This window comes from Stegodyphus dumicola, chromosome 12 (assembly GCF_044657685.1).
Source record: "Stegodyphus dumicola isolate Sdum_Otavi_A_Nest chromosome 12, ASM4465768v1".
NCBI lineage: Eukaryota > Metazoa > Arthropoda > Arachnida > Araneae > Eresidae > Stegodyphus > Stegodyphus dumicola.
The window spans coordinates 35,714,696-35,732,183 of record NC_140779.1 but is presented as its reverse complement, the minus strand read 5'-3'; the positions used below and the strand labels follow the sequence as shown (position 1 = coordinate 35,732,183).

Sequence of the window (17,488 nt, the reverse complement as noted above, 5' to 3'; positions counted from 1 at the left end):
TTTTTCTGTTAAATAAAATTTTTTGTCATCTGCGGCCAAATAATTAAAATGCCTAATTATTGTTAGTTTCATTCAGACTGATTACCTTGAAGATTTCCTTACATGCAAGATAAATATGAGCATATTTTTATGAAAAATAGCTATGTAATTGTACACCTTCCTAAGGCAGATAACATTCACATGTTTTGTCAAAATCAAATAGTGAAATATCGGAAGTTTTTCTAAGGAAATTAACAATTTGTCTGATTTTCAATTACAGTGTTTGGTATAAGCATATTTATTTATTACTGTGCATTTTTATGCATGAAATAACAGTTTTTTGAAATTAAAAACTTTACATATTATAATTTTCATTCAATTTCAAGTTTGAATAAATTAAATGTTTGTGTTAAATGTTATTTGTTTTATGATTATTTGTAATTTTGTTTTCAGTGAAAAATGCACATTTTTTAATAAGAGCATTAAAGAATATAATTTCCTTTCCTCTCTTTCTTATTTGAAAGCAAGAAAATATTTTTTAAACGAGCAGAATACTGTTATGTGTGGTCCTTCTTTTATTTTAATCAAACTGATTATATTTTCATATTATACTATTAATTTATTAGAGAAGTATATTTTATTATAATAAAAAGATTCAAATTTTCTGTAATAAAACATATACCTTGCATTTTCATTGAAACATTAAATAAGAGTATACTACAGTGTGCTTTTAAATATTTATTCTACTCAATTTTTCTCTCCTTTTTTTTTTTCCACCCTAAAATCTGTTAATACTTGTACTGAAAAATTCTAAAAATGGCCTAAATGTATTGTAAGAATTATGTTAATTTTACTAACAGTTAAATTTTGAGTTAAACTTCCTTTCCTATCGCTTCTTAATTTCAATTTACCGCTTCCGGCCAGAACGTAGTTTTAGAATCACATGCAAATCGAGGAAGAGTGGTATTTAACATTGGAATTTTACTGTCTTAGTCAGAGAGAACCAGTGATTCTGGCTAGCACGCATCCGCCTTTTTAGGCTATTCTCTAGCTATTATTATGCTCTGCTGTACTTTAGGCCCTTGATAGCTTCACAGTCAATTAGTGTTAAAGGGCTAATTCTATTAGAATCTTGATAGCTTTGGCTATATGTCTTTTTAGTTAAGATTAGTTTAATTCTTAGTCTCTTAAGTTCAAGTCCGAGTGTCGGCTTTATTGTACAACTCCAAGACAGAGTTCTGTTAAATCTTATTTGAATAATAAAGGGTCTTTTAACCCTTTCCAAGTTTATTTACTGTCTCACGAACTCAAGCAATTATTCACTTACTAGTTCTTAAGATTCTTCACATTCAACTGTAACTTTAAGTAAACAGTACAGAATCTTTATAATATAAATATAGATGTTAAAAACTGTAATTAGTCCTCAGGTGCAGAAAAATGTCAGCAGTAATACAAACTTTGAAAACATATTCAATTCAATTATTTTTATTTATTATAATAAAAAAATTCAAAATAATTTGCCCTTGTTTAGATATCTAATTTTAAGAACTAAGTAATTTAAGTAGTCTGTTTTAAATAAGGTTGTATTTTAATAATTATACTAGATAAATATGTAGGGAATAAATATTTAATAAAATTATTAATATCATTTTATTTGATGTTAAATTAAATAAAAGAAGGCTCAGATATATTTTGTAAGAATGAAATAAATTTTGGTACATTGTATAAAAATGAGTTTTCTAAGAGTTCATGAACTAAATTTTTTGTGAATTATTTTCCTCAATGCAAAAGATGCATGATTGGCTGAAGTTAGTGAATACTTAAAACTTCTGAATAAATTAAATGCTATATAATATAAAATGTAATTTGTGTACATTGATTCAAACTAACTATATTTTGGTGCTATTTCAGTGTAAAATTGCAATTTTGTATCATATTTTATTGCATAAATTAAATATCAATATATATTTGCAGTGCTATTGGCTCTGATACTGGTGGTTCAACAAGAAATCCAGCTGCATTCTGTGGTGTTGTTGGTCTGAAACCTACCTATGGATTAATTTCCAGACATGGTTTAATTCCATTATGCAATTCTCTTGATGTACCTGGAATATTAACTAGGACTGTAGATGATGCAGCTTTGTTTCTCAGTAAGAAAATCAGTTAAAAATTAATTTAATTTAAAATTGTACTCTGCTCATAACTTCATATTTTGTCTAAAAATTTTAGTTATTGCAATTTTTATAAACTAGTACTTAGACTCGTAAAACTGCCATACTATCTTTCCCATATTCTGCTGCCACATGTATTCAGATTATATTCTGAGCATTGAATAAGCATATTCAGATAGGCATATATGCCTTGAAAAACTGCTATGTTATCTAGAATTCAGCTCTAAAACAAAATGATTCTGTCATATTTTGTGAACTTTTTATTTCTCCATTAATTATAAAAGTTTCTTTTCTAAATCAAAGAACATGCGAAAGTAAATAGTTTTGCAGTAAATTTAGATGCAATAAATGAGAATTTTGCACGCTGATTTGTTAATCTCCACCTTCCCTCCTCAATAGCCAGCAAAAGAAACCATAACTATACTGAATTCTTTAGTAGCTAGAAGTAATGTGAAGAAGTATGTCAGTATTTGTTGCAAAATTATTTATTTTCACTTTCTTTTATTTAGCATTTTTTTTCCTTGTGAGGATTTAAGGTAATTAGTAGGATGAAATCTGAATATGCAGTTTACAACTTTTACATGCCATTCCATCTTTTGCTGTTTCATGTCACCTGGAAGAAAAATAGCAGTTAATCAAACTAAATCTAAAAGACTATAATTTAAATAAATAATAACATTATTATGACAAGGTTCAAGTTCTCTCATTGATTTGCAATTCATGATAAATTTCCAAATTTATATAAGTAATTCCACGTATTTGATATATCTGAAGTTTACAAATGTGTAATATTATTTTAAAAGCTTATCAAAAATCTATGTGAGCTCTGTTTTTATTTTAAGATAACCTATTTATTTTTATACACTATTTTGCCAAAATGTTTCTTTTTGACACCTTTATTAGACATGCATGGCATACACCTGAATGACATAAGAAATTTGGATGTGTTAACACTGTCAGTGGCATACAAGTCCATTTCCAAGTATGATCTTTATGGGGATACTGTGGATTATGCAGCAGTCCTGTGACACAGTCAACAATCTTTTGTGTCTCATACATCTTCAATTTAATTGATATCCAAGGGCTTAAAGAGCAATAGGAGTTGCATTAGTATCATTATTAGCATGGAAAGAATAATTACTGTTCATCAGCATTATGTAGTGTATAATAACATTCGGATATATTGCAACTATTATATAACCATTTACAATGATTAGAGTGCATTAACCTGTTTATGCAAATATACCCTAGATTGAAGACTGACCAAAATTAAAAACAAATTAATAGTATGGAGATGATAGAGTTAAGGAAATCTGTGATCTTCCTCTAAATTCTTATCATATGTTTAAATTATTGACACAGATAGTGATGTAACATATAGTGCAATTTGTTTGATGGCATCTGTACCGCCGGGAAAGAATACAGATTCCATGAAACTATAGCTTTTTTTGCTGATCACCCGCAATCTATTACTGATGTTCTGTTTTCTGTGTCACTGGATTTCTTATATTTAGAACTGATGCAGTATGGATCAATCCACTGCTGTTTTTATCTGTTGAATATGGTTTGCAATGAATTATTCACTTCACACCAGTGTTGAAAACAGCGAATGTTACTTGTTACTTTTGATGAGTAGCAAATTACAGCTTTATGGTCCATATCCTGCTTTACTGTTTTCTTTATAAACATACCACAGATGGCATATGCACTATTACACCTATTTTCAGTGTATTACTGAAATTGAGTGTATTTTCAAAGGTTAATTCCCATTAAGCTCACAAATACAACTAAAAATTCTGAGTATAATTAGGTATTCTTATGATATTAGAGTCAGCTTGGCAACTGGAATAAGTGACCTGAAATGAACCAGTTATTTATTTGCTGAGTCAAGAGTGAAATTATAGAATTCAAAATTTAAATAAACTTTTATCAGTTAAAAAAAGTATTGTTAATAATTGAATATGGAATAAAATGATAATTAATTAAGAAAATTATTCAAATTTATACAAAATTAAATTAAAATATAAATCAATAAAATAGTGATTGATTGCAACTATTAATATTCAAAATAATATTATCATGACATTAACGTGCTGATTAAAGAGCTGCTTGGCTGCATACTAGCATCACAAAATAGTCAGTACTAGAAGTATTTTTGCTGATACATAATTAGAGAATTTTTCAAGACTTTTCTGGTCATCCTTACATGCATTTGAAACTGATTGCTTCAGCCTCAAAAACTAAATGATTAGATGTGTATGCACTGATAAAAAGTGTATTTACTTTTCTTTAAGAGACACAAAAGTTCAAATATTTTTCTTCAGTCAAATATCAATTAAAAAAAAATAAATCTGTCAAAATGATGCCAATAAATTTGGATTTCAAAGTTAGCTTCATCTGACCCTTTTCTAAAACTTTATCACAACAGCTTCCTTGTTGAGAAAGTAATACAGTCAAAAGTCGTTAATTCGGACACCCATAATCCAAAATGATCTATAATCCGGACCTCAAAGCGACGCATGCGCATAAGCCTTCACGGCTGAGAATATGCTGGTGCGCGTGGGCAAAATACGTTTACGAGTGCGCGTTTAATGTATAACAGACGGTATAAGGTAAGCTAAAATTACTTAATTATCTATTTCAGTTAATGTTGCAGATTGCGTTGTTCCTTAATCTTCGAATTGGATCCGGCTTATTATTTTTTGTTAGAGCAATTTTATAAAAGTAAGCTTGAACTTTCGATTATGTCAAATAGAATTTCCGATTATGTCAAATAGAATATGTCAAATAGAATTGTATTATTAATATTGTACTCCATCTTTGATGTACTCCATCTTTGATATGATTTAAATCAAATTACTCGTCATTATAATTCGCTTCCGATAGTGAAGAAAATGACACATAGGTATTGAAAACGAAAAAATTTCGATTGACAAATTTGTCGGTATTCTCGACACAGCAATTATAGGACTTGAACAAGCGGAACTTTGTAACTAAACAAGAAATTATGTCTGTTTAATAGAATTAAAGAGAAAGTATTATCACATGAAACGAAGCAACTTACATTGAAGGAAATGTTTAATAAAGTAAACAAATAAATATTAAGCTTTCTCTTTTTGTAAATTTTGATACCCTTTAGATCATAATTGTTCTTTATTTCATAAATTACGGTTTCATATTTTTAATTTTGTAATTTCTGCATGCCATCTTACCAGATTTAAACTGATGATCTATAATCCGGAATCGCCGAAGTCCCGACGAGTCCGGATTAACGAATTTTGACTGTAGCAACCTTAAAATTTTACTACTGAGACAAATCAGAGGACAGATTTTTTGGGCTGCCAGTTGCCTATGCATGTTACATATTTAACACAAAATGCCACGAATTAGTTACACAGCTATGCTGTATTGTGGTGTGCAATCCAAATCTAATTTAATATTTTATCTACTTAACTTAAATTCTGTACTTTTCATAATTCAAACTATATATATTTTTTTCTTATTGAAGTGTTTCAGTTTTCATTGGAAAATGAAATTATGAACATTTTTCTATTTAGAATTTTTTTCCTTTTAAAAGTCCGTAGAATTATGCACTTTATTTGTTTTAAAAGTTCATTTATTTATTTACTAAGAAACCTAATTTTTTTGTGTGTTCAAGAATATGAGCAAGGACAGCTCCAGCATTTTTAGCACCCTAAGTAAGCAGTGTAGTTTGCATCCCATGTAAATTAAAAATATTAATATTTTAAACAAAATATATCATTATTTAGATGAAACTTATGAGAACAACTTAACTAGTGCTGTCCAAAAATCGCTGCCCTAGGTCATTATTTGTGTTTTCTGTGCTTAGAACTGGGCTTGATTATGAGCATCTATGTATAGAAAATATTTGAAAGATGTTTTGCAAATGAAACATATTATTCAAGCAAATTTTTTTCTGTGAGTCTGTTTTTTCTAAATTAATATTAGAAGCAGTTAATCAAATTATTCTCCCTTTTGGCACTAAATCCTGAGATTTTTTTATTTTTGAGTGCAAATGTTTTTCTTGGTAATAAGTAAAAGAATGCAGTTTGGAAAGATGAGTTATTTTCTGTCTCAGTCAATCTAAATTTCTGAAATTCAATTTTTGAGGGGAACAATTAATGTTCATTAGAGCATTTGCTTTATTTGTAATTTCAGAAAACTATTCAAAAAAGTTTTTTATTGGTTTCTATCAGCTTTTCTTTTTCTCCTTCTTCTTTTTTTTAATATAGCAATAGCTAAAAAATTAAGCACTCTCCTTCATTAAAATTTTCAATCTAATGTAGATTGTGATTATATGAATTCACAGTAGATACCTATGATATTTGTTTGATTTGTACTGGAAATCTGACTTAAAAAACAATAAAAGCTTTTTTTCAGTCACATTTCTTTATTTTGAAATGAATGTATATTAAAGAAGTAGCTGATTACAAATATTTATATGTATGTCTCTGATTGTATATATATATATTCATGTATTTAGTTGCACAACTTATTGTTGCAGCCAAATTTAACTAACTTTGTTGACTTCTGCAGAATGAAAGGCAGGTGCTTGACGTTTTTTATTTCATTGTTTATACAGACTTAAGTATTGTTTCTGGTAATTGGGATGACTCTACAGTTCATGGTTTTCATGGTTTTCCTGATGTCTAATGCAAATATGAGCAAATTTCCTTTAGGAAATCTTTCATACATTTCAAAAGAAGTTATCCCATACATTATATGCCTTGCCATTATCATTCAGCCAACTATAATAATATTAATTCTAGAAAACCAGTATGCAGATGTTAGCAACCCTGATCATTCTCTACAGTTAAAGAAAAGCAAATATCTTATTTTTGCATGTTATGAAAAAATTATGAACTGTATGTTTTTAGTGAACTTCTGGTTTAATTTTTTCAGCTTCTACTTGCTATTTCATGAGTTAGATTATAGCTCATATAAAATTATGTTTCTTAGAAGAAAGATAGCTTATGTTATTTATATTATATTGCTTTTAATTTGATTTTAAAAGTTTGCGTGGGATTATTCAAAATTTTTATTCCAGATTATCTTGCTGGGCATGATGTACAAGATTCCACAACTGTCTTTAAAAGGTTTACACCATTTACTATCCCTGATGACATTGACATCAAAGAGTTTCATATTGGAATACCAAAGGTCTATAAAGAGCTCTTAAAAGAAAAATAACTTTTTTATGTAGCGGTATTTTATGGTGTTTTTAATTTTTTAACTTTCTGAATAGCAATTTATAATGTTTCAGGAATATGAATGCTCTGGAATGTCTCCTGAAGTTATAAATACATGGAAGACTGTTACTGATGCTCTGGAAAAAGCTGGAGCCAAAATAACATCAGTATCATTGCCTCACACTAAATATTCAATTGTTTGTTATTCTGTTCTCTGTTGTTGTGATGTGGCTTCAAATTTTGCTCGTTATGATGGAATAAGATATGGTGAGACATTGTATAGAAGCTTTCTATGCATGAAAATAATTTTAAGATATTTATATTAAATTTGTTTTAAATATAAAAATATTCAAAAATAATATTTATGCATTTTAACTAGCCATTCACAACCCCCCTTTTTTTGTTTCTTTCATTTTTTCTATTTTTAAAAGTTACACTTTAAGTAGCCAAATGTTATGCTCATCTTACTTTCTTAAGCTCGTATTAATGAAATATTCATATTTCCTGTAGGAAAATTCTTAGTTATGATATATTTTTGGTTGTGGTTTTCGTTTATTAGCTCTGCTGTTGTGTTTCAAAATCAATTTTATTTCATTAATAAGAAAGCGTATGTGTAAAAAATTATTATATTTAAAAAGGATAAGGAAATTAATGAGAATATATATAAAATAACAGTACCAACTTTAAAAAAAAAGGGGGGGGAGTTAAATTTAATTAGTATAAGAGAAATTTTTTTAAGGTATGTTAAAGTAAACAATTCTAAGAACAGAAAATTGTTTTTATATGACTGTATGGTTTAATATATGTTCATATTTACTTCTCATAAACATACCTTTATTATGAATACAGCCTCTGAGATTCTGGGAATGTATAATTGATTTTACAAGTTCAAATAAAAAAAATTTCATTATATATGGATATAAGTACAAAAACAATGCAAGTAAATATTTCATGTTATCAACTTTTCATTGAGTCAGAAATTATACCCAAAAATTCCTTCTTGGTGGTAATAATAGTACAGAAGAATATATTTGAGGAACAAACAAAATGTTGTAAAAGCATGTAATTTTTATTCTAAGCTAATAAATATATAAAAATATTGTTTAGCATATAAATTTAAATTTGTAATTTATTAGAAAAATGCATCCTTATAAACTAATTTGCCTTGTACTTTGGTAGTTAGATTTTTTCAGTGTGACTGAGGTTTTTTTAGAAACCTTTTCTCAGCAAAGAAATTGACAAATTGGTTATTTGTAGATCAATTCCTCAGATAAGCTTCAGGATCTCAATATCTAGCATTTTTGCAACTTGAGAACACAAATTAGGAAATTTATAGATGTTAGGATCTTGAGTACCCAGTCTTTGCCCTTCTTGAAGTATGTAGCGTAAAAAGTTCAGATCGTTTATTTCTTGTTTTCCAAGTTGTATATTTCTACAGTTAAATGATGAGTATTGTTTGGAACTCATGTCTTTGTAATTAGGATGATGACATGCTTATGCTTTGTCATGCAATTCCTATGGTTTCCCTAATTTTATGGCTACTAATTCAAGTTTGTGTATTTTTGGAATTTTTTTTTTCTACTTTGTCTGTCATTTAAATCCATCCAGTCTAGCATGAAATGAATGTTTGGATCAATGCTGATTTTTTTTTTATGAATGAAATAAGAATATAGTATTAAGTTGGAACTTATTATTATAATTTACCAGTAATATTTTGTGTTTCTTTTTATTTCATTCATTATGTTCATTTCAATTTCAGTTTATAATTACCATCTATAAGTGTTATTGTTATAATTGCCATATAGTGAAACTAGTATAAATATTTCTTTGCTTTGCTAAACTTCCATATTTGATTAATATAAGAAATCAGAGACTTTATAAGGACTTAAGTTTTACTAACATTTGTTTTATTTTAAAACTTTACTGTCCTCTCTTATTTTCCACGTCCAGCCAGAATAAATGTGTTAGTTTTGTTTATGCAAATTGTGCTTGCAAACTCTAAAGTATTTAAGTTGTGGCTTTTCGCCAAGAAGAGTTATAGAGAGAGTGAGACTTTTCGCCGCTTTACTTCACGCGCACTTTCAGTTAGTTGCTGTCCTCCTTTAAGGCCAGAAATTTAGTCTTCTTGTTATTGAAGACATATTGTAGTTTTCCCACATTCTGCATACTACATATGTAAAAATTAAAGGCCCATCTTAGTGTTACTAGTCTGTGTAAAATATTTGAGTTTAGCTCTTACTTAAATTTAGTTAGCTTATAGTTCTTATTTTCTTACGTTCAGACCACAAGTGCTGATCTTTATATCCCAAAGTGTGGGAGCGGTTGTAATTTGTGAGAATAAAGGGTAATTAAACCCTTCTTTTCTTTGTCATATCTTCTACAATTGAAAAGGATATACTAGTTTCCATTAAACTCACTGTTCTACTCAGAACACTTACATGTTTGCAAAATAGATAAGAAGAAATAGCAGTCCTGATAATCTTGGAATATTCTTTTATGTATGTGTCTATGTTTGCATTAGATAATGATGGGAGTTTAATGTCTTAAGTGGTAACTTCAGATTTTTCATTGGAATTTCTGCATGCATCTTTGATTTCTTTTATTATTTAATTTTTTTGTTATATTTCATAATTATAGAACTAATTAATTTAATGGCTTCTTAAATGTAATTCTATTAATCATTCTAGGCAACTTTACATTTTGCTTTAAATATACAAAATTTAGGTCATAGAGCAGAAGGCAAATCAATGTCTGAACACCATTATGCTCTGACAAGAAGAGAAGCATTTGGGGATGTTGTGCGGGAACGAATTCTGGCTGGCAACTATTTTTTACTTAAAAGGTAATATAAATTGAGTAACATGTATATAAGAAAAAGAGTGTGATCTAATATAAAAATTTGTAATGTTTTAAACCTTAATAAAAACTGCAATCGAAAAAAAAAATATTAAATACAGCTCTGATTATTTTATTTACATTGTATTAAAATTCTTGCTGTATAATAGGGAGTTTCTGTTGAATTTTCAGTTTCAGATAATTCTTATAACATACTATTTAAAATATTATGCAAAATGATATCAATAATAATTCAAATGCATAATGTTTTCTTTTAATTAAATAGAATCACTGTTATCAGATAATCAAACTTTGATCAAAGTTCAATAAAATATCTGAAGGAAGCTGATAAAAATACTATATGCATTATATGCATTTTTAAATATTATTTGAAATCATATCAAATGATATTGCAATAATTTAAATGCTTCATACTTTTTCTTTTCTTTTCTTTTTTCTTTTCTTCTTTTTTTTTTTTTTTTTTTTAAGAATATGATGTTTTCTTTGTAGAATTGCTGCTATTCTATTGTCAAATAATAAATGTTAATGTTTATTTTTTGATCAAATAATGAAGTATGATGTTGGTTTACTTAAAAAATTAATAAATAAAATTCTTAGCTTCAGGCTATGAAATATGCATATGATAATGAATTTGACGGTGATTTATGAAAAGAGGCAAGATTTATTTTTCAAAACTTATGCTTTGATATTAAAAAAGATAATCTGTTCTTTCACATCTTCATTTTCCAGTTGAAATTCATAACTTGTTATGAACTTTTTATATGTCAATTTTAAATCGCAACTGGCTTTACACTAGCTTGAGTATCAAAACTGGTGGGCAGTGGGTGAAAATTTATTGCTGTGATTAGAGTGAGATGCATTTGGAAATCTATTTAATATTTGATTCACCAGTTAGGACTGTTGCATTTGATGTTTACAAAATCTTATCAACTGGGGCAAAAGTCATGTTAATGTACATACCACCACTAAAACATAATAAATATATTTTTAGTATATCAGAATTGGGGTCCATATTCTATTTCAAAATCTGATAGCATGAAGATAAGTCATGAAAGACCACTGAAGAATTTTAAAGCACAAAATAACAAATGGTTATAAAAATTCGCAATTGAAAAATTTTTTCAGGATTTAAATTTGTTATATATTTATGCTGAATTTTATTTCTGTTTATTTGAAGAGAAATTTATGAAGATTTAATTACAAGTGCAAAAGAAAATGCTTGAAATCTATTGTTCTAACATTTAAGTACTTGGCCTCAACTACTTTTAGCAGTTAAATGCTTTAATTTTTTTTCCCGTTTTCCTCTCCCTCCTCATAGTTTTGGATGGCTTCTTTTATAATTCATATTTTAATAGTGGTAGGCAAGGTTTCGTGAAAATTATAGTCATTGAAGAAATAAGTAAATTACCATATCAAAAGTGCTAAGATTTGTATTTGAATATACATATATTTAGATTATATATTTGCAGTTCATATATTTTTCATATGCATTTCAGTGGCTGTCAACTGCATTTGTAAAGCATCTCGATGCTGTTTTTCATAAAATGGTAGTAAAACTTTGGTATACACAAATTTTCTTTTCTAAAAGTCTATGTGTAAGCCAAACTTTTCAAGTTTCTTAAAGAAATAGACTTTTTTTCCCTGAATGACTTACATTATCCATGTAGGCTTTCAGCATGTGAATATCATACATTTCAGTTTTATTATTAGGTATATGAATTGCTTATGTGTCAAATTTATGATATAAAAGTAAAAGCACAATATTTCGAGATAAGATATGACTTATTTGATTTTTATTTGTTTCTTTTTGTGTTAAAAGATAAAAATGTTTAAAAATTACATTTGTTTTTTTAGAAATTATGAAAAATATTTCCTTCAAGCAGCAAAAGTTCGTAGACTTATATGCAATGACTTTAAAGTTGTTTTTGATAGTGGTGTTGATTTACTATTAACACCTGTGACATTAACCGAATCTATTCCATATTCACAATGGATTCTAGTTGACAACAGGGAACACAATGCTGTTGATGACTTTTGTACCCAACCAATTAATATGGCTGGTAAGCATACTTTAACACATCTGAATAAAAAGTATTTGTTTTCTTTAAATAAAAATATTCTTTTTTATTGCAATATGTTATTATAAATTATCTGATATATTATGCATTTAAATCTGCTTTTTAGCCTTTGTATGTTTCTTTATAGTAAGAAATGACTCTATGCTAGTACCGCCTGAGGTGTCCTAATACATAATAGCTTAGTTGCAGAGAATTTTGCCTTTGTGCATTGCACTATAAGAGCTTAAAAAATCGATTATATGTTTTAACTTCCCCCCCCCCATCATATAATAAAAATTTGATAATCTGCACACTTTGGGAACAAGGTTTGCATGAATTTAAGGCAAAGCTTCTGAGATTCTTATTTATGTTTTCTTCTTTCTAATTTTTTGTATTAAGTCTAGATTTTAGTGTATAAATAATTAGCTAAAATATACTCAAATCTTATGAATTATTTAATCAAGATTTATTGACTACAAAACTGTCACATTCTCTGTATTTATTTTCAAAGAAAATAGTATGTTATGGAGATAAAATAGGGAACACTTTTGCAAAAGTAGAGAATTCTTTTTGTATTAAAAAAAAAAAAAAAAAAATGCATAAAAAAAAATTATATACACTTACGAAATATTTCAAAATAACTTTTACACTTTTAAATGGGAGGGAAAATTATATGATAATGGATAAATACACAGTTTACCTAAACAGAATCCCTAGCAACAAAAATACCCTACGAGTAAGGTTTTCCCTAAACAGAATCTCTTCGTTTTGATGTTATTATTTTATTTTCAAATTCGGTTACAGTTTATTTGATTATGGAAAAAACTGCTAGGGTTATCTACCTGAAGAGAGGATTGCCTTTGGGGAGGACTTTCTAAGAGAAACTAGTTCTTGCCACCCTGTATGCATGGATTCTATTCTAGCTCAACTACCAGAGTTCAGTGATTTTACTGGTGGTGGGCCTATTTGTAAATTACTATTGCAATACTTATTATTCACTGGTTGAATGGAATTTGAACCGTGGTACTCTCTTTTGTTCTTATTTTAGGCCTACTTAATAGATTAAATGAAGACTGATAATTCAGCTTGAGTTCTGCTGGTAGCAGTATTTTAATGAATTCAGTACTTTAAAAAAAATCTCCATTTTCTAATTCAATGTATGTTATGAAATTATTTGTGGATAAATCTTTAGAAGCAGATAAACCACTTGTTCTTCAGTATAATTAAAAATAAATCTATTTTAGAATTATTTTATGTAATTGTTAAGCTGTTATAAAATTTATACACATTAATTATTCTTCAGAATTATAGGTTCTGTGAAAATACAAAACTGCATTAAAAAAAAAAAAAAAAAATTAGCTTCTAAAATTTTGATGTTGATGAAAGGAAAAAATTTTCCTAGATTTGTAACTTATTGAATCTAGCACCAGGGCCAGAGTTACGTATAAGCTACACAAGCTATAACTTAGGGTCCCCCTAAATTAAAATATAGTATAAATAGTATTAAAATATATTTATAACAGGCTTATAAAGGGCCCATATCTCAAATAGCTTAGGGCCTTATCAAGTCTAAATCTGGCTCTGTCTAGCACTATTCATTGTAAGAATTTAATCAATGTTACGTTTTATAAAATACTTATTGAGATTTGTTTTTTATAATTAAGTAACAGTTTTAACCTAAACTAATAACTAGTTTGATGTTTTAGATCATGAAACTTTTTAACTTTTTTCTTTTATTTCTGTAGGCCTGCCAGCTGTTAGTATACCATGCTGCTTGTCAAGTAATGGACTCCCTCTCAGTCTTCAACTCATAGGCAGAGAATTTCATGAAAAACAAATGCTGTATGCTGCTAAATGGATTGAGCAACTCATGGACTTTCCATTACTCCATTTAAAATACTAACTTTTCAAATTATGAAGCAACCATCATTATTAAATTAAATAAATCATGTTTTTGACTTTACTACATAATTTCTAGAATGCTGGTTTGTTATTTTCATTGCATATAAGAACACCATTCTTATATGTACGTATACAGAATATTACAGATATATAAAACACACGTTATTAAAAGAAACAATAAACTTCTAAATCTAGTTCACGTTATACTTACTTCAGCTACTGTTAATGATTACTCAGGTTTTTTCTCTTTATCTTAGCAATATTTTATGATTTAATTCTTAATAGTTAGAAACTTCGTAATAGTTAAAAAAAACATGAAAGCAGTACCTTTAACATGGGTAGTAATCACCACCCAATTTTTGCCAACATTTTGCTAGTTTTTCAAAGCCTTTGGCCGAAAAACTTCATGGCCATGATTCCAGAAACAGATCAACCTCATTTTGGACGTCCTGTGCAGAATGGAAAATAGCACCAGCAAGATGTAGCTGCAGGTGTGAAAAAAAAGGACAAGTCTGAACAAGCGATGTCAGGGCTATATGGTGGGTGTGGCAAAAGATCCCATTCGAATCTGTAGATGTGAATGTAGACATATGTGTTCTTGCATTATCTTGATGGAACGTCACGTTTTTGTACTGGAACTCAGTTCGACTTTTTTCCTTGATATCAGTGTGAACATAGACTAGCATCTCGCTGTACACTTTACTTTCGAGGTTTCTACCTTTTCCCAGGTACTCTTTGTGGATAATAGTACAGCAATTCCACCAGATACAAAGTTAAATTGCGTTTTGTGATGCTGCCGACGGGCTCACCAAACGCAGACCAACTGTCTTTTCAGCCTGTGTTGTTGAAGTAAATCCACTTTTAATCACAAGTGATGATCTGGTCCAGAATTTTGTCCTTGCGTTGTTATTCAAGCAGATTAGTGCAGGCCGAAAAATGTCTGTTCTCATCTGCTTGAGTCAGCTCATGTGGCACCCAGCGATTGAACTTGTACGTCAAGTTTATGTGTTGCATAACGTGACTGATGGACATGGCACTAACGTCTAACTCCTTAGCATGCTAAGAAGTGGTTACATACTAATCTTCTCCAAGATTTTGCAGGTTGGTCTCATGAACATCAGTAGGCTGGCCAGAGTGCTGTGCTTCTTGAATGCCATAGTCCTTGTTTTTGAACATGTGGTACCAAACCTTTACAATGTCACATGATACAACATTTGTACCTAAAGCTGCACACATGATCAGGTGATATTCTGTAGCTGACTTTTTGCAACAGAACTGGAAGTAAATGATGGTTCTAATCTGGTAGCATGATAATTCTATTTCAGACATCTTGTACATAATGATAACGATATTTTTTTGTAAATCTCACAACGCGATGTTCTAAAGCAAGTCTCTTGCTTTCAAATGCCTAAAATCGTTTGATAAAATATGATTAAACATGCGAACATGAACTGTTTGCGCAGGCGATATTTGTGGTGGCGGAAATCTTTTGTTAAAGCCCGAAATACAGAGGTTGGACAAAAATATGGAAACAATTTTAAAAAAACATGTTTCTTTGCTTAATATGGTGTAGGAAACCAGTTGGCATCCAAAACAGCTTGCAGTCTTCTCGAAATGAATAAATACAGTTCCTGTATGTTTGCCAAGGGAATATTATACCATTCTTCCTGCAAAACGGTGGCAAGTTCAGATAACGATGTTATCTGAACTATCTGAAGATAATATTCAGGTCTGGTGACTGTGGTGGCCAGGGGAGATGGGACAACTCATTCTCGTGCTCAGAAAACCAGTCCTGGACAATGTGAGCTGTGTGAACAGGGGCTTTGTCGTCTTGGAAGACTCCATCACCATCGGGGAACAAAGTTTGTACCATGGGATGAACTTGATCGGCCAAAATGTTCACATAAGTCTTGGCACTCATGTGCCCTGACACAGTTATCATGGGGCTAGCAGAGAACCACGATATGGCTGCCCAAACCATAAAAGAAGCCCTGCCATGTTTCACTCTTGGCAACAAGCAGTCTGTATTATAGGCTTGAGATGGCGTTCTCCAGACGTAAACTCGGCCAGAAGTGGGAAACAATGTGAAAGAAGACTCGTCAGACCATATTACTCACTGCTCTATAGTCCAGGCTTTATGACTTAAACACCACCTTTTCCTGTTACGGGCATTAGCATCACCGATGAGTGGCTTCTCAATTGCAGCACGACCAGCAATTCCCTGTTTATGAAGCTCTCTTCTAATTGTTTTGATACTCACAGGGTTCGGTAACACAACATTCATTTCAGCAGTAACTTTTGCAGCTGTGGTCTTCTTATTTTTCGTTGCAATTGCTCTTAATGATCGTCTGTCACGATCACTCAGGACACACTTTCATCAGTGCTGTGATTTAGCAGATGATGTTTTTCCGCTTTTCAAATTTGCGGAATAAATCTTCGATACAGTACCTCTTGAAACACTAAACACCTCGGCTACCTTGCTTACGGAAGCACCTACCATACGTGCTCCAATAATGTGCCCACGTTCGAAGTCTGTTAACTCTGACATAATGCAATGACAAACTCACATAACCGTACTCCGACAACAACTGAACTGTTTAGCACATTTACGAAGTTGTATAGGTGGCGTCAGTAGTCAAAAACGCCAGCGCCACCTACATATTTCATTAAAATCAATCTTTCTTTTCAAACATGCATTTCACAAGGTGTTTCCATATTTTTGTCCATCCACTGTATGTGTGACTATATTTATGTTCTTGGGTTGCATGTTTTCACATGTACAACTGGAGAGTTTGGCTTGCTTTAGGAGCATGAACTGATTCCAAACTCCTAACACATGTCAAGCACATTATCACTGTGTGTATAATAACTCTGATGTAACTAAAGTGATTTTAAAAGGTTTAAACAACATTTTTATTAAAACATTACTTTGAACATAAATACACTTCTTGTGCTCACAGAATCAACCACCAGTTGGGGTGATGTAACTAAAGTAACAATCAAATTCAGGTTTTAAATGTAGACTAGTAGTCAAAGATTTCACAAATTAAAATTAAGCTGGCTCAGAAACTCTAAATGGCTTATCAAATATAAATGCAAGCAGCAATAACGCAAAGCCAAATGACTACGAGTTTAGCAGAGCTGGCAAAAACTATGTAGCATGCCTGCAAGAGGCAGAAACATGCTCTGTCTTATAATCCAAAAACTTCAAACTCTCTCTAACTGATTTACATTTCTGGTTAGGAAATGGAAAGAAGTTACAGTAAATGTTGAAATTGTAAATAACTGGTTAATTTTAATAATAAATCTTACA

General features: G+C 29.9%; 1 protein-coding gene across 1 annotated transcript in view; it reads left to right on the top strand.

Moving 5' to 3' along the window:
- The window catches only part of GatA (glutamyl-tRNA(Gln) amidotransferase subunit A, mitochondrial), a 29,735-nt gene extending 15,482 nt beyond the window's left edge, over nt 1–14,253 (top strand). Inside the window, exons 7-12 of the mRNA XM_085827611.1 lie at nt 1,954–2,129; nt 7,219–7,331; nt 7,435–7,627; nt 10,085–10,202; nt 12,071–12,276; nt 14,019–14,253. Coding sequence (XP_085683737.1) covers nt 1,954–2,129; nt 7,219–7,331; nt 7,435–7,627; nt 10,085–10,202; nt 12,071–12,276; nt 14,019–14,176 — 964 coding nt within the window. The 3' untranslated portion in view covers nt 14,177–14,253. The remainder of the gene's footprint in view (nt 1–1,953; nt 2,130–7,218; nt 7,332–7,434; nt 7,628–10,084; nt 10,203–12,070; nt 12,277–14,018) is intronic.
- Nucleotides 14,254–17,488: the final 3,235 nt, after the last annotated feature.